General features: G+C 36.6%; 2 protein-coding genes across 2 annotated transcripts; one reads left to right on the top strand and one right to left on the bottom strand.

Annotated features, from left to right (window-relative positions):
- Positions 1–3,550: 3,550 nt before the first annotated feature.
- Positions 3,551–5,699, top strand: LOC122051409 (uncharacterized protein OsI_027940-like). The gene is made up of 3 exons (XM_042612547.1): positions 3,551–3,664; positions 5,181–5,367; positions 5,448–5,699. Exons 1-3 carry the CDS (start codon positions 3,660–3,662, stop codon positions 5,682–5,684), a joined length of 429 nt encoding a protein of 142 aa, XP_042468481.1. The 5' UTR covers positions 3,551–3,659; the 3' UTR covers positions 5,685–5,699.
- A 12,160-nt stretch (positions 5,700–17,859) lies between these two features.
- On the bottom strand, positions 17,860–22,430 carry LOC122051407 (UDP-N-acetylglucosamine--N-acetylmuramyl-(pentapeptide) pyrophosphoryl-undecaprenol N-acetylglucosamine transferase). The gene is made up of 5 exons (XM_042612546.1): positions 22,249–22,430; positions 21,360–22,156; positions 20,773–20,881; positions 19,982–20,117; positions 17,860–18,338 (listed from the first exon to the last, which is right to left on the bottom strand). Exons 1-5 carry the CDS (start codon positions 22,393–22,395, stop codon positions 18,220–18,222), a joined length of 1,308 nt encoding a protein of 435 aa, XP_042468480.1. The 5' UTR covers positions 22,396–22,430; the 3' UTR covers positions 17,860–18,219.
- Positions 22,431–23,193: the final 763 nt, after the last annotated feature.

Raw genomic sequence — 23,193 nt, 5'->3', positions numbered from 1 at the left:
ACTCGACGTTACTCAGCTTGATTAATTATTTTTTGTATCTCTATATCCCTTTATCGATCGGACGAATTATATCACATCTTAAGGATACAATGTAAATTATAAAAATATCATGACCATCTGATCAACAAAGGAACATGAGAACATAAAAATAGAAATATAAAAACAGAAGATCTAATCTCAAAGTGGATGGATTTCACTTACCTCTATGGAGGACGGATCCTTTGTCTGTAATTTACTAATGAAAGAATAATTTAGATTGATTTATTTTGACAAATTATCTGTTAAATAAATAGGATGTATCATAATCTATTAATTATAGATAATGGACCATTTTTTAATCCATAAATTATGGATCAGAATATCTCACCTGTCCTTTGAGTGAGCCCCATTTATTTTCATAATTCTTATTCAGATGGTGTCTCCACAGATAGAATCGAATTAATTCATAGAGATTGAATTATAGATGTCTAAATGATAACTTAATACCTTAGCCCGAAGATGTACGTTCCCTTAAAGGATACATGGATGGTAATAATAAGAAGCATGTAAAATTATGCTATTAGGAATTTACGTGAGATTTAATTAAATCGTTTAAACGGCATTTTTTTTCGTTTCCTTTGAGGACAAAGGAAACTAAAGTGAACAAAAAAGAAATGATAAATTATTTTTTATATTTTTAATAATTTAAATGGTAATTAATTTTAGACAACAGTCTTTTTTATATTTTTAAAAAGAGTATCATTATTTTTAAAAAGTTTTCCAAATTGGAAAATAAGTACATCGTGATAAAATATTTAATTTAATTTAATAAAAATATTATATATAAAATATTTTTATATTAAAAATATTTATGGGTAAAAATCAAAGGGTGTCCATCATTTATCAAACGGCGTCCTTCTCCAAATAACATCAATGGTGCCCATTTTAAAGAGAAGTGTATAAAATATTTTGGGATCAAATTTTCAGATTAGACGGTAACAACTAATAGGTAGCTATTACACCATGCAATAATTAAGGGGGTGTTTGGTTTAAGGAAATAGGAATGAGGAATGAGAATGAGAATCATTGATTGTCATTGTTAATGTTTGGATTATAGGAATAGGAATACAAATAAATGAATGAATCCTTGAAATTGGATAATAACTCATTCTCATGTACCTCCCCTTCAATGAGTCATTATCCTATTTTCATCAATCAAAATATTCCCTTATTCCAAAAATACCCTTGACCGAAAACTAAAATTTTCTCCCTTAATATCAAATATCAAAATTTATTTATTTATTTTTTCTTTCATATCACTTCTCTCTTCTTGTTCTCTCTCATCATATTTTCTCTTTCATCATTTTATCACACACTTTCTCTCTCCTATCACACTCTCTTCCCTTGTTTTCTCATTACACTTTCTCGCTCTTCAATCTCTTCCATCACACTCTCTTCCTTCTTTTTTTTCATCATACTTTCTCTCTCATCATACTGTCTCTCTCCTCAATCTCTCCCATCACATTCTCTTTTCTCTTTTTTTTTTCTCATCACACTTTCTCTATCCTCAATATCTCTTGTCACACTCCTTCCTTTTTTTCCTCAACACACTTTCTCTCTCATCATACTTTCTCTCTTCTCAATCTCTCCCATCACATTCACTGTTCTCTTTTTTTCTCATCACACTTTCTCTCTCATCATACTCTCTCTCTCCTCAATCTCTCTCATCACACACACTCACTCTCTCCTCAATCTCTCTCATCACACGCACACTCTTTCTCTCCTTATTTTTTCTCATTACATTTTCTTACTCTTCATCCTCTCCCATCATACTTTCTCTCACATCATATCTTATCTCTCATCTTCTCTCATCATTCTCTCTTCTATCACACTCTTTTCTCCTTTTCTCACATCATACTTTCTCTCTCTTCATTCTTTCTCATCACACTTTCTCTCTCATTATATTTTCTCGCTCATCATTCTCTTTAATCATATTTTTCTCTCACATTCATCTTTCTCTCACATCTAATTTTTTTTCTCTTATTTTCCTTTAAGGGTAAAAAAGGAAATATTGATTTATTCCGATAGAAAGTATGCAACTAACCAAATATTACTTTTAAGAGTGATATTCATGCTCATACCCATTCTCATTCCACAATACAATGATTTCCATTCCCATGCTCATACCAAACACCCCCTAATAATTGTTATGATGTGTAATAGTTGGTTGTTAGCTTCTATATAGTATTATTATTTCATTTTGATTTTGTTCTTTTAGCGATAACTAGATTAAAATAAAATTTCAATTAGCAAAACAAATAAAAAGGACTTCATGGCACGATGTACTACCTAGAAATTAGTAGGTAGTTACTATAGCATGTAACAATCGGTTATTAGCTTCCACAATAGTGTTATTCTCTCCTTTTTACTATTCAATTTTTTTTAAAGTGATAATATGATTAAAATAATATTTAATGACTCCATAATATTTATTATATTTTAAATGAAGATTATTTGAATACGATTAATCTAGTAAAAGCTAATAAGTATCTATTACAATATATAGCAACTGATTACTAATATTGTAAGTAGATGCTGACTAGTTTATATAATAATATCATTCTCTTATTTTGTTTTTGTTTTTTCAATAATAATTTGATTAAAATAATATTTTAATAAATAGAATAAGTTAAGAAGACTTTATGATATTTATTATATTTTAAATAAATATTAATCGATCGATGTATAAAAATTAATAAATAACTAATATAATATAACTACTTACTAGTTGTTATAATTTAACTCTTAAAAATTCAATTCAAGTAGTTCGAATAGGAGAAAAGAACTCCTGTCTACATATATAAAAAAAAAATGCGAATCAGGGATCATCCACTCTCAATTATGATCATATCATAATTATGATCTCGTCGTAATTGATTGTGATTTTTTTATAGATTCATCGTCTCCTTCAAATTATAGTTCGGATTGGAGCAGGCGGTCGGAGGCCGCCGGAAGTGAACAAGTGTCTAGATTGTCGAGCACTGAGCAAAGGTGACCTCCGACCATCCGTTCCAATCCAAATTATAATTTGATGAAGAGGATAAAATCATAAAAGAATCCCAACTAATTACAATCAAATCATAATTATAATTTAACCGTAGATTTGGTCTTGTTCGGATACATCATTTAAATTTTAAATGGGCCGCCAATTTAAAAGGACTTGATAAATGATGTGTGCCCTTCTCGGGCAGGGATCTCCTGGTCCGCAATTTGCGGACCAGGGGATGGTCCATTGATCTGGACCTTTGATTTGAATGGACCCCATCTTTAAATAAGTAGGGTTCATTCAAATCAAAGGTCCATATGTAGTGGACCATCCCCTGGTCCGCAAATTGCGGACCAGGAGATCTGCTCTCGCCCTTCTCACCTTTTAGATTCGTTTTTTTTCCCTTAGCAATTTCAGTTAATCATTTAAAATATAAATATAAATAATATATGAAAAGTTAACTTGTACCTTCAACTAACCCTAATAAAATTAGTAAAAGCAAAGTGCGGCTCTGTTCAACGCACGTGCATGCCACGTGCGTATGTCAGTAAATTTGAAGAAATCGATGCAGCCAAACACGCTTACGAGCAAGGGTTTGGGGTGTCGCCGCCGCAGCTGATCAAACTCGCTAAGAATGAGGTTTGTGCTTTTTTTTTCATCTTGCAAGCCTTCTTTTTCCTTCTCCGTTATGCTGCCTGTTTTTGTTCTTGATGGGTTTACCCTAAACGAAGAGCGGAATGATGCCGGTGGGAACTGTTGTCTGCTATCAATATCAGAGCTTTAATCATTGGTCCATTCGTTAAAAAGTCGATGTTTTTATTTGAGCTAGTTGTTCTTGCTATCAGCATTGCTATAGCATAGCGGGCATGCAATGTGTCGGGAGAAATTTATGATCTGTTATACGACATAGAACATGAAATCGGAGTTTGATTGTGAAACAATTTTGATAGCATCTACTGACTGTTAGAAGAAGTCTTACATGCCACAAACAATTTGTCTATTCAAAACCAATGGAATTCTTTGACCAAATTTCGATTGTTGGTATCTCAACTAAGATAAAGTTGCTTCAAGGTCTCTGGTATCCCTTCATGCAGGTTATTTTTGTTAGCAGGGAATTAGCAATGCGTCTTCTTCCTAATAATTAATCCTTTAGATGATTTGGCATAAGTGAAATGTTGAACGTTATATCTGAGGCCACATTGTCATAGTATTGACATAATTGGTTTTCTTTGACTTTTTCATTTTCAAGCTTCATGAGTCGGGCTACACTTTAGATTGAAAAAGAGTGTGAAGATAAAATGTACACTCTCTAGATTGCCAACTTGAGCTTTTATAGTTTATTAGAGACTGCATGTTTAATCCATTTTTGTCGAAAGTGCCTTAATTTGTCAAGATTTCTAAAGCGACTTAACTATCTTCTCATTCGTTCCAAGTAAAGCCGGGCACTTAAAAATTTCTAAGTTTGATGCCTTTTGGGTTCCTGTGAGGAGTGAAAATTTTGAAATGTAAAAAAATGTGAGACTGCTGAAAATTGATCATACTGCATTTCCTGAACTGTCAAACTTGAATGCCTTTGATGTGGACAAGATTGAGTGAGATTAACCAAAAGAATGCCACATGGGATTCTATATGGAAGAGAAGATAAGGAGAAAAGGGGGAAATCATTTAGAACTTAGTAACAACTACATAAGAAGGGCTTTTTCATGTCTCTGTAAAGTATATGAAGGGGAGCCTTAGTTTAACGGTAGAAAAAAATCTCTTGCAACGCAAGATATCTTGAGGATGCGCACAATTGATCCTTCCCCGGACCCCACGTTGGTGGGATCTCGTAATGGTATCTTAAGTTTTATTTATTCAGTAGTCAAGCACTAGGGGGATTGGGTGTTCAATATACTTTCTAATTAATGATTGCTTGGTCATGCCTTATTAAAATTGTCACATGGAAAGGTTTAAGCTGCCTGAATATTGATACTTAGGACTTTATCCTGCCTTTTAAATGGATTTACCTTGCACCCACTTAACGTGGTATTGTTTTGACAGTTTAATATGGTATAAATTATAAAAAGCCCATTATATAAGCATGGTTGCTTGAAAGCCAGTTTGATTGTTTCTAGTTTATGCAAAATGATTTCTAGTGAATTGTTTAACATATCAGTCGATCCCCTGAGGTCAAGTGGGCACAACGTATTGACAAGGTCTACATCACTGTACTATTGCCTGATGCAAGAGACGTGAAAGTTAATCAAGAACCTGATGGCACTTTCACTTTCTCTGCCACAGCTGGTGCTGCAAGTAACTTTTATGAATTAAAATTGGAACTTTTTGATAAAGTAAATAAAGAGGTAATGTTTCTATTTTGTGCTTAATCTATTGATATTTTCTTGTTTCCCATCTCTTCTCACTTGGATTAGTTACCTTTCAGGAAAGCAAAATTAATGTAGGGGTCAGGTCTATCTTTTGTGTGATTGAAAAAGCAGAGAAGCAGTGGTGGAAGAAACTAGTAGGTGGCGAGGGAAAGACTCCTCACTATGTGAAAGTTGATTGGGATAAGTGGGTTGATGAAGATGATGATGGTATATTCCTCCGTGTTATTTTGTTTGTTATGTTTTTTTTTAAAAAAATGGTACTACCATATACTTGTTTTTCGATCATAGTGTGAATGCCCAGTGTATGCATGCATTTATTTTTTCATCATATAGGCTTGCAAAATGCATAGCTTGGAGATTTATGATGCAAAATTTATTTTGTTGGAATAATCAGATAGCGATGTTACCAACCCAACTTCCTTCGAAGGAAGTCACCTTTTCAGTGTAGTATATTCTCCATTTGATCTGTCTGGTTTAACAGCAGAAAAATGTCTAATCAGCAAAGGGTAACCTGGATTCATGTATTCAATATGACCAGGTTGTCTTTTTCTTTTTTTATTTAATCCAGATCTTAATTATTATTTCCTATTATCATATCAATTTCATGCTTTGTTGCAACGGTAAAGTTGTTGCTTTGACCTAAAGGTCACGGGTTCGAATCCTGGAAACAGCCTCATGCAAAAAATAGGGTAAGGCTACATACAATGAATTCTTCCCTGGGATCCCGCATGGCAGGAGGTTCATGCACCGGGCTGCCCTTTATATCAATTTCATGCTTGTGTAAAACCAGTAAATTGTGAATTCTGCAAATGTTTCAACATACAAAGATTGATGGCAGCGATAAGCATTTTTGCACATAATGATGTTCATTATGTCATTTATTAGTCATTCATATTGTGTTATGATTATATTTCATTAAGGAATAGGGCTTATTTTTTGCCTGCCTTTCTGAGTGATTCAATTTCTTTCCAAATGTTTTTGTCTTGCTACTCTAGAATATTTCAGGTAGATAATTTCACAATAGCAGTAGAATTTGAACCTGTCTCTTTTGAGATAATGTCTTGAGAAATTAATTACCTTCTATTGACGATATTTAGATTTCACCACTATCCTCAATATGCCAAGTAGGAAGTATTGTTCATGCTATTACTAGTCTGCTAATCCTAAACATGCTATAAGTCACTTGCTGGATATATTCAATGGATGATTGAATTAGCCTAATGCTTTCAATCAATTTTTTGCTCTTCCATGAAATTGTTCACAAATCATTCATTACACTTTTTTATGAACAATTTTGCAATTTGTATTCCATTCATGTTACTGAGTTTTTCCCTTGATTTGACTATATTAGGCTCATTCTGATGTGGGATTTGGTGGCATGGATTTTCGTAATGTCCACCTCATATGTTTATTTCTACAAATTTTAAATCAGTTGATTTGTGGCTCTGATGTGTAGACCATTTTGTATTCCTTGGTGACATGGGGTAACTCTATGGATGATGATTTGATATAGTGATGATGAAGCTGTGGAGGCTATTAACACCAACTAGTGTCTTGCGTTGATTTGACTTGCTGGTCAGTAACGATCTGTTCCATTGGGTGATCCACATTACTAAATAGACAATTGTTAATCTGGTATTGACCTGGCCTGAGGACTCTATTGACCATAGATTGTCCTTAAGCCAAGTACCTTGAAGGTGGCTTCTATATATTCATCGGCCACATGATCACGTTAAGAATATTGCATCCATTTTGAAACACTTCACAAACTTTCATATTATCAAATGCTAACAAAGTAGACAGGATCCAAAAGAACTTTAGACAACGAGGAGACAATTTCATCGCATTTAATCTTTAGCTGATAAAAGTTCATCAAATGAAAGCCATGGCGAACTCTTAGATGCAATTTGAAAGACTATATGTGTGTTTGCTCCAAGCATTGCAGAGTATCTTTGTTATGTGATTATTTAGATAACTACATAACGGCGTTGTGGAATAAAACATTAATCCTAGTGTTGCTGTTTGACTCCAACTTGCTTTAATGATATAATCCAATTTGATATTTACTATACTACCCTTAATAACATTACGATTGAAAAAAAATTTATTTTAATTACTGGCTGTTAGGAAATTGATTAATAAATTAACGACGTTTGAATAAAACATCAAAACCAAATTCCAATTTTTAAATTAAAACTAAAATCAAAGTCCACTTCGAACATTTTATTGTACGCCTTCAAATTAATTTTACTGTATTGTCTCTCTTCCATCGCCGCCCCGCATCCCTCCACGCAGCGCAAAACCTTACCCACTACAAGGACGGCGATGGCGGTGCCTTTGCTACCATATCCATCCAACCACGGTGCCAAGCTCCACCTATCACTATTACTGCCCTGTCGCCCGCTGTGGTTGTGAGGCGCCAGCGGTGTTCCTCACGAGCCAGCACCGCCGCGAAAAAGCCAAAGGTCGCTAGGGTGGATGGTGAGCGAATGACGGAGTCAGCCGAGAAGGAGAGAGGGTCCCGCAGCGCCTTGGATGAGGCTACACGAATATGAGGAATTTTAAGCAAGGAGAGTTAAGTAGTTGTCGAGAAGGAGAGGATTTTCAGTGAAAGACGAGCTGTTGGTCGTTAGCTTTTGGTTCGGCCGGCTATGAACTTCTAGCAAACTCTTCTCCGGTCGGATGCAGGCAGCTTCTTTGTGAGATTACTTGTGGTGGGTGGTAATTTTGGAAATACACCTGATAACTGGATTTGTAGAAACTCAGGTCAAGGTTTTCGATTTCGGATTATCAAACTGTTGACGGGTGGGAATCAGCCACGGTGAACCACATTTAAATCAAATAAGGTTTGTTAACTTTTATGTTCCTTTGAACTAAACATACCTAAGTATTATGCTTATAAAGAGAAATGTTGGGCTGAGATTTGAAGTAGAAGTTGGTTATAGATCTAGAGGATGAAGGCAAGTTGTTTTGCTGGATTACGTCAAACGCGGTCATACATTCTTCTTATGGGCATAGATTAGTGGGAATCGATTGAGAAAGTGTTTTGCCTTAAGCTGGGAGTTTTAATATGCAGAAGGTAAAGGGAAGAGTCTTTTGAAGAACATGAAGAAGGCTGCATTCTTACAGAGCCTCAAATTGATCATTAGGATCCAATAAATCAGAGACCAGGTCTACTGTAGTCCTAGAAAGAATTGGAGCACTTAAATCATACTTTTTTATAGAATCAGGTGGACTAGTGGAGAATTGGCTGGATTGGTGAATTTAGGAAGTCAGTGATTTTGTGATTTTTCAAATAGAGGCTCTCCATTGTAGTGATAATGGTGAGTGTTGTAGGTTCGACGATCATGCCAGCAAAGCCAGTATAGATGAGAAAGACAAGCCAAAGTCACAAGGTTGTCAGGCTGTTCTGGTGATATTTTTCAATTTGAGATGATGGGTAATTTTGATTTGTCTCTAGCTTCGGATTGTCAAGTCAATTGGGCAAATCAACAAAGTTATCTAGTGTGTTTAATGAGTACAAATAGTGACTAACATTTCCGACATCCTCTCGGATCCTATTGACGGACGCTTAAAATTTAGAAATATTCTCAGTTTTTTTACTTATGTATACTGTATTGGCATTAACCAGACATTGCCCTCAAGTGTCTTAAATTTACTTATAAATATTGGTAATAGAGATGTACCATTGTATTTACTACCATATAATTTTTGTAAAATGTACGATATTATCTTACCAAAATAAAAATAGTTCTATATTATTAATAATATAATCAGAATAGATTCTGTAACATTTTTTCTTGTACTGATAATAATTTGAACTATGCATTACAAAATATTTTATCTAATTGTTCGTGTCTTATTAATAAATACTATGATATGTTTATCATATCTTAATTGTACTAACCCATATTAATTATTAATGATTGTTGATAAATTGTATATTAATCTTGAATAACGGCAGGCTAGTTATATAGTGGCATCGTGTTTATCTACAAAAGGATCAGGAATTTATGGATAAAGTGAGAATTTCTTGTATTGGATAGCAAATAAACTGAACCCAGGAGAGAGACTAAATATACCCTCTTCTAGGCTCTCTAGCATTTTGCCACTTCATCCCACCATTGACTACTACGGCATTGAACGTAAATGGCTTGCTGTTTTCATTCTTACTGAAATTCTACTTATTTATGATGTAAAGAAAAAGAAAATGAGGTTGACAAGAGGAAAATCTTTGTATATAGACAAGAGCAAAGGGGAAAATTACTCTGATATTTGGCACTTTGCTCTGATAATTCCTTCAAGGACATTGCATGACCCATTGTTGTCATGAGTCTAAGAACATGCTAAATATCAGAGTCAAATTCTTATCTATTAGATAAACCTAGAAGAATTATAATTTCTAGTCGACTCAGTGATTAAAGTGGAATGTAAGAAATTTGATTAAAACACCTAGTAAATACAGAACAAAAAAATAAGTGAATGACAAAGGGGAAAATCTGATGAAGTTTTTTGACTTTTATGTCACTGTATTTGCACTATGAAACTTACATGACTCGCTGTATGGTCAGCTTGGTTATAGGCAAAACAGAGTTTTATCATTGAAGTCTAAACTGATTTGTGTGACAAAATAGCCCTAGCATAGTGGATGATCTCCTAATTTAGTAGCAGAAGGTTGTGGGTTTGTTTTTAGCCAGTCTGATGTTCATTATTGTGGTGGCTAAAGGTCATATGCCGATCCCGGACGCTTCACACGATCGGTCCCATACTCATTTGTAGAGAGGTAAATCACAGTAGACTTTTTTGCCTTTTAAAACAGTGACTATTGCATGAAGGAGGGTAGGAACCTGACAAGCATTTTGTCATCATGAATTGACCTCTAGATCTCTTAGTGGCAACGCCCCATGCAATGACCTCCGTCTTCTATAAATGTCTTTAATTACTCAGCTACTAAAATGTGGAGAGAATTTGCAATGTTTAAAGGAGTATTCATTGATCATTCGTTGATGCCCAATCTGCACTGAATGCCATCTATCTTTAAGCTAACAGAGCCATAGATAAAACTGAACATGCACCTGAGATGAGAAGAAGATTAAAGTAGTTTCTCTGAAGACAAAAAGGAAACAGATTACGCAGAGGAAACATTTCGAATTGTGTCTGTTTGTGTTTAAAATTGGAGTGGATTATTCATAATCTTGTGTTGGAATAGATTGCTGCTGATATTGACATTTTGCGAATAGATCTAGAACGAATAGAAGTCATTAAGGTTCACTAATGTTCCTCCAAAACTTGTGTATTTATAATTATGATTCAAGAGTTACCAAACAAATTTCCGTCTCTAAATTAAATACAGAAGATAAGAAGAAACCATTATACACGTTGCAATGATTAAATGCTATACGGCGTGAGCATCAGTATCAGTCATATGTTTTCTGCAAAAAGTGAATCTGAGCGCCCATACGGTCAGTCTTATAATTAGTGTGAAAAGAGATAAACTAAAAATTAAACAGCTATTTATATATTAATTACATGGTATTATAATTTAGTTTTTATTGACTATCTTAGTCATATCAAAATTATGTACACCAACCTATACTTATTGACTGATTTTAGCCAACAAATATCAAAATTATGTGAACCCAGTTATTTTTTAATGTAATTAATATCATAATTAATATGACATTGACACGGTACCGGTCGTATCATGCATGATTAAATGCTATATGTGACATGATACCGTCTCTCTCTATCTATATATATTTATTGACCGTGTCTCATAATATCTATGAAAAGATGAATTAGAAAAATGAATAATTTATTACATGGGAAGATATTTTTTACCGATTTTATCATGTGACCCACTCGATTATGTCCTTCGGATGTAATCCAATGATTGTCATTGTTGCCATCACAAATGCTCCCGCCTCGAATCTCGATAAAGTTGAGGTAACACTTCCTTTATTATTACTGACCATCCAAAGCGCCAGAATGTCCATGATTTACCTTCCGATCGGTCCAGAATAATCGTAATAGATATTTGGGGTGAATATATTCACCTTTGCTATCATAAGAATAGTAAGTGTTATATTATATATTGTCAAGATAATAGTATCATAGATGATTAATGGTATACATATACTTATAGGATATTGATATTAATTTATGTTAGATATAAAATATCTAATTGACTGATATATCTAATTTTCCTTTATAAGCAAAGATTATTGCTAAATTATTCTCTTAATATTTATCATTTTCTGTGAGGTCACGTCCGACTCTCTTTAATTCTCCAATGGTATATGACATTATAGAAACATCATTAATGCATAATTAATGTTATATGGCATGGATATGATATCAATATCATGCATCATTAATGAAAGCATGACATTGCATGATAGCACGGGTCATGCAATAAACCTTTGGGTTGGCTGAATTTGGGTTGATCAGAAATGAATCGGTTTTAATTAGCTACTGAATTTAATTAGTTAAAAATTAATTGGCATATTTTAAAATAAATATTAAAATAGGTAAGAAAGAATACAATTGATTTATAAAATATGATATTATTTTGACACCTTTGCACACCGTAAACTTTTAGAGGTATTAAATCAATTTAACTGATACCAACCATTTAGTGTCAATATTTTGTACTTTCATCTTGTACAATTTTAATTTTAATTTGACTTGAAAAAATATTTAACTGAAATAACATTTTTAAGATATTTTTAAAGTCCCACTAATTCATTTGTAAAGGTGTTTAAAATTTTAAACTGTTTTATTTATTTATAATAAAATGAATTCAAAAGGAATTAAATTATACCAATCTATTATCCTTAATCATTTTATTTACAATTCATAACTTTAGAAATAAAATCACAATAAAACGAATTTATTCATTAAATAATTCGCTTTATTAATATTCGAGAGTTGTAAGATAAACTAAAAATAAAGAGAGGTAAAGATAGAAAATATAATGAACATTTCGAACGAGACACACCATGATCAACACCTGAGAAGGGCTACAATAACCATCTGTGGTGTCCAACGTCAGCCGCACTGGGCTGATGCAGAAACTGTTCACTGACAGAGAACGGGTTGAGGGCACTATCCTACTGAAAATATATCGGGGTCAGGAGGGATAATATGAAAGGAGCAGTGTGAGTATGTACGAAAACAAGAATCATCTCTATCTATACATTTAACTTATCATTATTTCAACTTAGAGTCCCGAGAGCCAACGTAACGTGACCTCATCCCTAGCTCTGGCTTCATTTATATAGAGTAGATCTTCATCCAGCTAGTGAGTCACCATATCCCCGACTTCACTCTTTCAGATAGATCATTTTATCATATCCGTGAGAATCCAACCTACATCCAATACAGCACCTGATGCCGATACATGTGCGGAGCCTGAACATGAGGCCCAACGGCCAAGAGATAGTGAGCAATAAGAATAATGTGCACCGCCAGGCCCAATGGCACAAGGCCGAGCGCCAATAAAGGCTTAGCCAACGCCAAGACAGGAGTCTCACTAAGGCATGAACTACCCAATCCATGCCCAGTTTGAGGTGCGTGACCAAATATATACTGTATAAGGTTCGATATGGGATATGGCATGTAATAGAAACCAAAGTTTTCTGTACTCGGCTAATCAACACTAAGTTAAAGTTGAGCTACAACTATAAACTTGTTGCACAAGAAGTCGAAATGACACCAAACCCCGCCTCATCAACGGCCAAGGTTACACCTTAAACCGTCTATCACTTACCAATGGCTACAACCTCAAACCTATTTCACTGTCAACAGACGACTTTAAATCATTCTATATTCAACGACCGAGGACGACTCAAACCGCGTCTTCCTATCACAACGGGCGAACATCTTTAAACCCATGTCTTCTTCTACTTTAACAATCTACGGGCTGCTAACCGAAAACTGCTCACATCAAGAATGAAAGGGCGTATTAGAAACTCAAGATCGACGAAAAAGCCAAGGCCTCATGTACTTGACATCTTGACATGGCGAGCAACAAAGTGGAAATATTAAAAGGAAAGTCAGAACAGTAACGTGATGATCGATATTAAATAAAACGGTCAATAGGTGACTATCTACTGAAGTAGCTCTATAAAACTTACAGTAAGCGCATTTAAGGGCAATACAAAATAATTCAGTATTCACTCAAAGTCACTCATAGAGTAATCCAAAGGAATTATTTAAGAATGACTTAGCTGTCTTGTCTCACCAACACCTTGCTTGGTCAGAGCAATGGGATGTAGCCGCCTTTAGGTTGGTCGAGAGTGTTCCATCGATGCAGATTGAATAGTATTTGAGTGTCTGATCAAGACCTATTAAAGGCGCTCAAGTGATGTAGGTCACTTCATGAGTCCGAACCTACTAGACTGGACTTTGATACTGCTGTGGTCGACGGGAGGCTTCAAACAACACAAATTCTCCTCATCTTCGGAGAGGTCTCCATCTAATGTTGAGAGCCGGGTCTTCATGCATGGGTCCGTCATACTTCCTTCAGTTTCAAGCCAACATCAAACTCCTTATTTTATTTCAAGTCCCCACAGTCCCAGCTTCCCGGGTGTTGGCCAAGTCGAGCTTGGAATCGAAAGAGTCGACATGTTTGCTGTCGGTCACAATCAGATAGCCTCCGCTTGGCGCCCTACTCTTCCGCCCAGCCTCAGCTTCCACTCCAGACCGGCCTAATTATTTCATCTTGAAGGCTCATTTGTCTAACCATGCCTAAGAAACTACTCAGTCATTGTATGCAGGAAATCAAGTTAACTTACCCAAAAATACGTAACCTTGGTACATGACTCTCTAACGCAATACTACGTAGGAAGTAAGAAATGTATTAGCCGAGCGTGATAGAAACATAAGGCAAGTAAATACTTATCCTCAGCAAGTAACTGGGCATGACCGCCAACGAGTGCCTCGAGGTATTTATCGCTGCAGGGCCCGGAGTCGCATCGGCATCTGCAGCGGAAACACCGATAATTACTCCGGTGCTTTCGAGGCTCGGATTCAACACTGCCGAGTCGCGCCACCTCCGGTAAGATGAATGACCGCTGTTGGCAAACGCCACCGGAGTGGGTCAGATTACCGATCGGGACATCGACGCCGACTGATCTGAGACTTCTGTTTTGCAGAGGTGGAGGCGAGGAAAGCCACGCATGATACGAGATTGTTCCTTAGAAGTCCGAACAAAGACGCACGCCCACCGGACAGAAAGCGGGCGATGCGGATGGTCAGCGCTTGTTCGGGTACAAGGTGGAGGTTTCACCCACTCGGATGGAAGACGGGTTGTCTTGCTGAGCCGCGAAGGAGGTGGCGGATCGGGCAATAGTCTCCGCGCGACGCCTTCTTCGATTGGTCGTAGGCTCTTGGCAGTTTAACGGCAGCGAGTTTCAACAGCGCTGGAGACCGCCTCCTCCGGCGAAGTCCGATCGGGTGGCGTGCCTTTGTCACATCATTCGACGGTTTCTTCAGCCCTCCGCCGCACTTTTCAGCTTCTCCAACCGGATTCTTACGAGCTACCAATCGTCATGCGACCTCCACTTACTACAACTATGCATTGATTCACGCTCGCAGTTTGGATTTGCCGACCAGACGCAGTGCAATATAACCTCGAAGCTGTGAAAAAGAGAGAGGAATCATGATTCAAAGGTTAGACCTAGAAAGATACTTAATGGACGAAGTTTTACGCGGATCATCAGCCAAACAATACAGAAACACCTCCAGGAGCAACTTGAATTGTGATACTTCTGTCCAACCAAGCTTTACGTCATTGAGATATCCGTCACCTTTTGTACTTCACGCCGCTGAAAGATGTGGGCGAATTCAGAATTTAACTACCAAATTGCCTGCAGAATCAATTTCTGTGAACATGTATGAAGAAAAAGCAGTCCTTCCAATGCTTATCGGAGGACATGACATCCACTTAAGAAGAACAAGGTCACCCGAGCTTGAAATAGGAAGGTTCAGTCCCGCTGTACTTTAGGGATAGCTGTAAGGCTAAAAGAGTCGAGGAGGTCAAAGGAATGCCTGCATAAAAGGATCACTACCCCAGACAACAAACGCAAGAGTCTGTGACTAATTGCGGGAAAGAGAGGCAGTCTATAAACCAGGAAAAATGGGTGGACCGGGAACCGCAGACTGGCGGTGACTGATTCTAAAGAAGCATAAACAAACCCAAAGGTGGTTCACCGACCGATCAAAATAAGAACGGAGACCAATTTATAATTTAGGGGAAGCCTATACGTACTTTGTAACTCAAAGATTTCCTGGCCGAATCCGACACGAATGGAAGTGTACCATAGTCCAGTGGATAGCGGCGGATCACAGGTACTTGCCATCAAAAACTAAGAATCAAGAGCAACAAAGATCTGGTTGAAAGAGGGAGCTTACAAGCAAGATCGCTGGAAATCCAAGAAGATGTAACGCCGCCAGAAGCTCAAGACGAAGAGACGCCGCTGGCGGAAGAAGACGGCTGACGACCAGGTTTATATAAACTCGCGCCGATCGACTCCGTCGATCCAGATGGATGCGAAACCAGGTTGCATCCAACCGCTGAATTCCGGTGGCAAGCCGCTACGTAAGCGATATCTGGTTCATTACACCAAAGCGCGGCGGCGGGCGCATGGTGACACGCGCCTTCGATCATCTGGATATCATTCAATGAATCATTTATAAAGGTATGGTCACGTGTTCATCATAATTATCGTGAGCCGCATTTATCTTCGAGAAATTTAGACGACGCTACCATAACCGTTACGCCTATGACGCATAAAGGAAAGGAAGTTTAGCTGATAAGGATGTTACCTATCGCTTACTCTCAAGACGGAGATAAAGAGCACGTATCGGGCCCCACCTGGGTACAGAGGACGGGCCAAGGCCAAACGAACGTGGAAATCACCGACAGACTGATCGGCCCAACAATGGATTAGAACTCCTTCACGAATTTGAGGGAAGGCTTGTGGATTAATATAAGGAGGAGCCCACTCCGCAGATTTAGGCACTGCTACTGCAAGTCAAAGTCAAGACAATACCATGGCTTAAGGCTTACAGGGCCAACCTCCGGAAGTGAAGTGGCTACAGTACTGATCAGAGGAACCACCATCCGCTCGATGAATCCACGTCCAACAACCGGTTTCATAGAGAGTGGGCTTGCCGGGCCACCTGGTCCGATTGGGTAAATATATCACTGGCATCATCATATATATTTGTAATGAACCAATAAAATAACAAAGAAAAAGATGTATACCTAATAAGAGAAGAAAAAATAAAAGAGAACACTCCATCTATCATTAAATTAAGAAGCTAAGACAAAGATGTCTTTTGCTCTATAATTAATATCATTAAATAGGGTGAGATTGAGGTCACTAAGAAAGTGGAGCAAAAGAGGCTTAGGTATAAAGAAAGGGAAGAATTCATTTCATCTCTATTATTTAACTTTTCTCCTACTATTATTTCAATCAAGGGCCAAATGTCTCAGACCCCTTCCCGGGTCACGAGAATTTGTTTTGTAAAGAGGAGGATCTTCATCCAGTTTAGTAGAGTTTTACATCATAATAAAGTCATAAAATTTATTTTCAAAATCACAAAAAAAATTATTTTCATTCATAGTAGTAAAACAATCCTAAATGATCTAAGTTTTCATATTTTATGTAATAACTAATATTTTTTTTTTTTTTATGATCTGACTATTTTATTTTATTTCAACTTCTATAACAAATTCTGAATTGTTTTATAAACTGTTTTTATCTTTAAAACTAATATTTTATATAATTTTATTAGATTATGTAAATTAATCTTACTGTTCGAGTCTAAATTTGAAATATAAATTAATAAGATTTACTAATTTGAGAAATACATTATATGGAAAAGAATGAGATTAAACATAGACTGAATTTAATTATATATTGAAATTCTAGACTATATTTTAAAAAGGAAACAATAATAAGTAATAAAATAAGTTTATATATATATATATATATATATATATATATATATATATATATATAGTTTAAATGATGAAATTGTTTCAAACAAAATAGTCTAATAAAATACAGTATATCCCAACTATAAATGAAAAGGTACAAAATATAATATATAAAATAATGGAAATTTTTAAAAAAAAATAGGGGAATTTAAATCTATAAACAAAAAGAAAAATTAATAAGATTGGATTACTGAAACAGACAGAGCTGAGTGATCTACTGAAACTTTTACCAGTGAAACCAAGAAAGACATTTCCCAGGAGGATGGTTTAAGCATCATCATCAATGGCAACTCTAGATGCAAACTCTCCCTAGCTCATGTATTTTTACGAACACAGAGAAAGTAAAATATTCATCAACTTGACAAAGAAATCAACTCTACATCCTTACGAGTGCAGCGCGATAATAAAACACTTAAGGGAACAAATAAGAGGATCATAGTTTGAGTTTTGAGCATGAGTGGCAGAGAAGGTGCTCGAAAACACCTAGAAAACAATTCATTTAACACATAATTTACATGCTGCATCAGTTGTAAAGTCTATTCAAGCTCTATTTTCTGAAAGGAACATCCTCAAGACACAACAAATGAGTTCATGGAAAGAATCCACAACAGTGCCATTTTGCATGGATAGCTAAACGATTGATTCATCGAAAGTGATTTGGTTGCAGTTAACCCAAATACGAACATGAAAAACTCAACCTAACTGTCAATAAGTTGCATACGACTTGGCAAAAAGAATTGAAAACAACTCTATATCTGATTGCCGGGGGGATCAAAGCATTATTAAAAAGGATGGATACTGTTTCTACGATATCCAATTCAGTTTGAAGAGGTTGAGTTGATGAGAGAAATAATGCATTTTGCGACATCAACTGCAGCTTCAGGACGTGCAGCACTCAGTGCCCTCTCAGACATTTCAGCCATGAGACTTTCATTTCCTGCAAAATTAAGTATACATATCGTATGAGCTTAGACCGGAGAATAGTTATGGTTTAGTGGAAACATGATGTTTAAATTAGTGTAAACAATAAGTAATTCAATGATATCTACTTAATCTTAATGCTAAAGACTTAATTATAGCCTTTCATGTGATTAAAAGAAATTATGGACATAATTACAGAGTCATTAAAGGAAATATATATGGAATTAATGGGTTAGAGATTTTTTGAATTTTTTTTGTCGAATTCCAACAAAAGCTTCACCTTGTCATTAACAGTATTGAGCAATAACCAGTGGGGAGAAAAAGAAATTGAAAAGGCAAAACTGGAAAGATTGTGCATAAATATGCTGCATGATAAGCAATTCAAGTTCAACGATCAACATTCTGCTGAATAAACAAATAAACATACAAAAAGTTGTAAAACCATGTCTGGTGTGATCCCGTGCCGATCATGGAAGTGGGTAAGAAGTTACGATCGATCTTTGAAATATAATCTGACCTTTTTTCAACAATAGCCAGGGGTTTGGCATGATCCGTTGGTGGTTTGGCAGTGGTCTAATGGGCAGTAATTGAATTCGGCTAGCAACAATGATTTGTCGACGTAGCAATTATATCAATCATGGCCCAATGACAGCTAGTGGTGGCTCGGCAGTGGTCTAATGGTCGGTGGTGATTGATGGTTAGTGACGAAGAAAGGGGAATATCCAACTTTTACCAACCCTATGCTTCTCCTTCTAATCTGTCCATATTTGGAGAGAACCCAAGAAATGTCTCTTAAGTTCCTTTTCTCTCCATAGTTGCATCCAACTAGGTAGATACTTCTCTTATCCTTTTACTCTCTCTTTCCCTCCATTTTGGCTTCCTTTCACTGCCTAAAAGATAACAAGAATAGGGAGGTGGAAGGACTATGGAGAGAAGATGCATATATCATTTCCAACTAATTGTGTATTTTCAATGTAATCTCCAATGAACCAACATAGTAATGGAAATTCATCACCAAGATAAATAGGGTTTGGTTATCGATTAGTCAATCCATTAAGCTCGTCTCGAAACTGTAAATAAGTTGCATACAACGTAAATGAAAAACTCAACCTAACTATTCAATATGGGTGTGACCGTAGTGGAGATTAAATGCATCATCATTGCTAGAATAAATCAGACCAAGATGTAGTCGACCTAGGATTTGATCCTAGAACTGAAATAACCTTCATACATGGCCTACCTTTTCGGTTCTCTTCCTCCCATTGTCCATCCAATGCTAACAGTCATTAATGCCAGTAGTCAGTCTGACGTTGTGAGCCGTTACAATGTGCTACGATGGAAAGGTGAGCATTAACCAACATCAATTAGTTGGGACCTTAGTTTTTCTAACAATTTCCTACAACACGGCCTTATATAATCAGATGCAACTAGTGATAATAAGTAGAAATAGCTCTTGATTATCGATTAAAACTCAAATTATAGAAGTTTCTGGATTTCAAGAGCATGTCAGAAAGCATATTGACCTATATAAGACAATGAAAGTAGAACATGGCTACAATGGCTTGTTGTATTGAAACTGGACACTTTTCAAAGTGTGCCAATTGTTGATGAATTCATAGTAGCATGCATAAACCCTAGCTAAGAAATGTCACTGCATACCTAGGATATTGTCAATTGCATCTTCAAGACTACTAGAATCAAGCTCATCTTCTGTGATGACCTTCGATCCTGCTACATCTGCCATAATGTATGCATTTTTAATTTGATGACCATCTGCAGCATCAGGGGACGGTATCTAGTACAAATGAAAAGAGTGAGGGAAAGAACTTCAAGAAAAGAGGTTAGAGTGCTAATAGAGTTAAAAATTACAGTATTTGTTTCTTTAGCTTTCATAGCCGATTGTGATATGTTCCAAGAGTGACATTGTAGCGTATTCTTTGGTAGCTAGTCTTTCCATTTCAAGTAGATCAGGCATATACAGTATAGATAGCATATAATTGACGAATCTCTCTATAAATTGCTCTCGAATATCTACTTTGTAATTAAGCAATAGATGTGGGAGGAAAAGTAAGATGTATATTACAGCATATGAAAATGTACCAGCTCATCACCAAATTGAAGGATCAAATTCCAGCCATCACAATATTTTGTCGGTTTATTTCATGATCATTATCAGGTCTAGTGATCATAATCTCCTATGCTTAAGAATTTTCTGATTCTAGAACTTAAAAGCTATTGTAAATTGAAATCATTATTAGATTATAGTTATTGGTCTGTCAAAGAATATCAGGAGGGATTAGAGTTGATTGTTTGGAGAAGTTTCTGCTTCATAGTTCTTAGATTCAACATATTCATATCACTTCATAGAGATAAAAAGTGGTGAACTATTTCCTTTCATTGTGAAGTTGTGTTTGTTACAACAATAGACTTCTAAGGAGTGTCTTCAATACCAGAATTGATGGCTTCCCTGTGGTCAAGATCTCTGTGCAAGCCATTGCCCCAGAACGAGAAACGACCACATCAGCAGCAGCATAAGCCAAATCCAATTCATGCAAGAACCTTCATAGATGAAGACTAAACTCAGTATAAAAGCATGTCAAATGAAACACTTCCCATGATATTAGCCATGCAATCTGAACTTTCTAAAACTAATGTTACAAATTGTGTGTAGAAGATCAAATATGCTCTTTCTGAAACTAAGGAAATTAAATTGTGCAGAGTGCCAGAAATGTTTATAACTATCAATTCTAGCAATGTTTAAATTTTTCACTGAATGATTTCTTTTCGCAAGAAGTGAACATTTTAATCAACAGCATTAGTCATTGTAATTTATTGACAAGATTAAAAAGACAAACAACATGAGTAAGTTGTTAAGATAAGAACAAATCCAACCTTTTGTAAGTGCAAATAATTAGACTAGACTGATCAAACTTAGGAGTTAACGGATATTAGAATCTCAATGATGCACTGAATTGATAAAGGCATTGAACTCAAGAACATGTGGCATGTACAGGGAAAGGAAGTGGAGAGGACTCACGGGGTAAGAAACAATCTTCTGTTGATCTTAACAAGACACTCCATTTCGTTGAATCCATCGGCTCCTGTCTGCCAAATGATGAACCTGTTCTTGTGCCGTGATAACATTTCTGAGTACATGTTCAGAGCCGCAATGTTGATTGCTTCGGCGCCGCCGGAGCCTCCGAGCACCAGGACGACCTGCGCCTTCTCCTCCACACTCTTCGACCCCGCCTTGGGGAAGAAATGCGACCGCGCCACGGCCTTCGACACAAAGCGGCGCAGCGCGAGCCTCACCGGATTCCCGTAGACCAAGCACTTCCTCCTCTCCAAGTGCTTCACGCATCCATTGAAAGCAACGAAGATCTTATCGGCGAAGCGGGCGGTGAGCTGGTTCACGAGTCCAGGGTAGCTGTTCTGCTCCTGAATAACGATCTTGACGCCGCACAAGGCGGCAGCGAGGCACACAGGCGCGGCGATGTAGCCACCGGTGCCGACGACGAGGGAAGGCTGGAAGCGGAGAACGATCCTCACGCTCGAGGAGACAGCGCGGAAGAAGTGGAAGGGGAGAAGGAGGTTGGCGGAGGAGAAGGGGGGAAGGGAAGGGCGGGCCCGGGGGATGGCGGCGAGGGCGAAGCCGGCGGAGGGCACAGCGGAGCCCTCGAGTCCAGCGTCCGATCCGACGAAAAGGATCTCGGCGTCAGGGGAGGCGTCCTTGAGCGCCTCGGCGATGGCGATCGCGGGGTAGACGTGGCCGCCGGTGCCTCCGGCAGCGAACAACACGCGGAGCACAGCTGCAGGCGGCGGAGGCGAGGCGACCTGGACCAGAAGAACACCAATGAACGATCTTTGAGCAGAACTGGAAAAAAGATGTCATTTTTATCCGGTGAAGGTGATGGCAGCAGAGGTACCTGCCTTGGCTTGAACCTTGAAGTCGGAGATGGAGGGAGATGGAAGGAGGAAGAAGCTCGTATCCGGAAACTGGAAATGGAAGAAGAAGCAGAAGAAGGGGAGAGAGAGAAGAGAGCAGGTGGAGGTGCAGCGGTGACGAACGCCATTACTTACAGAAGGGAATTCAGAGTCAGAGAGTGATATAAATCCATTCATCTACTGAATATAATCAAATTAACAAATAATAATAATATTGAATTGTTCGATTTATTTAGATTTTGTTAATCATGTTAATTTTTTAATTTTAGTTTCAAATTTTAAAATTTTTTAAAAAAATTATATGAATTCTAAACCATCCAATTTTCTATTTTAATTTCAGAATCGAAGGAAAAGATTTCTAAAAATTGATGTTACAAGGCACTTCTTATGCAATAATAATAATAATTAATCCTAAAATGCATCTATTTTATTTTATTTTTTTCAAAAGAAAGAAAACTACCAAGAAAATAAAATAATGGAAAAAACTATATTTTATTTAAAAATATTTCTCCATATTTATCTTTTTTTTAAAAAAAATTGTCATTAAGATGTTCTTGTTTGAGAAATATCCTAGTAAATCAATTCTTTTTTGGTTTTTGTTATTTTGTTTAAATTCCCTTTCATGAATCATGCGCCACCAAAACGTTAATATTTAATTAGAAAATTATGTCTTTGTCAAACATGATGACCTGTGGGCGTAGACTGTAAATTAAAATATTTTTAAGAAGTTTTTTTTATTTGCCAAAAAATTAATTGGACTAGAGGAATAGATGAGAAAACGACATTTCACCACGTGTAAATTTAGAATCCATTTTAGATACATATATTAATCATCAGGCAACACATTGGAATCACAAAGCCACATGCGGACCACCAACAATGATTAAGAATTAGCAATTAATGTCGTACTAAGCTAAGTTAATTTT

This window comes from Zingiber officinale, chromosome 3A, assembly GCF_018446385.1.
Source record: "Zingiber officinale cultivar Zhangliang chromosome 3A, Zo_v1.1, whole genome shotgun sequence".
NCBI classification, from domain to species: Eukaryota; Viridiplantae; Streptophyta; class Magnoliopsida; order Zingiberales; family Zingiberaceae; genus Zingiber; species Zingiber officinale.
The sequence above is the reverse complement of the archived record's forward strand: the minus strand, read 5'-3'. Positions and strand labels throughout refer to the sequence as shown.

Coding starts and splice junctions, on each gene's coding strand:
- LOC122051409 (XM_042612547.1), top strand. Junction 5,368..5,447: donor TTGATAAAGTAAATAAAGAG/GTAATGTTTCTA, acceptor GTTACCTTTCAG/GAAAGCAAAATTAATGTAGG.
- LOC122051407 (XM_042612546.1), bottom strand. CDS start 22,395: ATGGCGTTCGTCACCGCTGCACCTCCACCTGCTCTCTTCTCTCTCTCC. Junction 22,157..22,248: donor CAAGGTTCAAGCCAAGGCAG/GTACCTCTGCTG, acceptor CTTCTGGTCCAG/GTCGCCTCGCCTCCGCCGCC. Junction 20,118..20,772: donor CAGGGAAGCCATCAATTCTG/GTATTGAAGACA, acceptor CATTTGTACTAG/ATACCGTCCCCTGATGCTGC.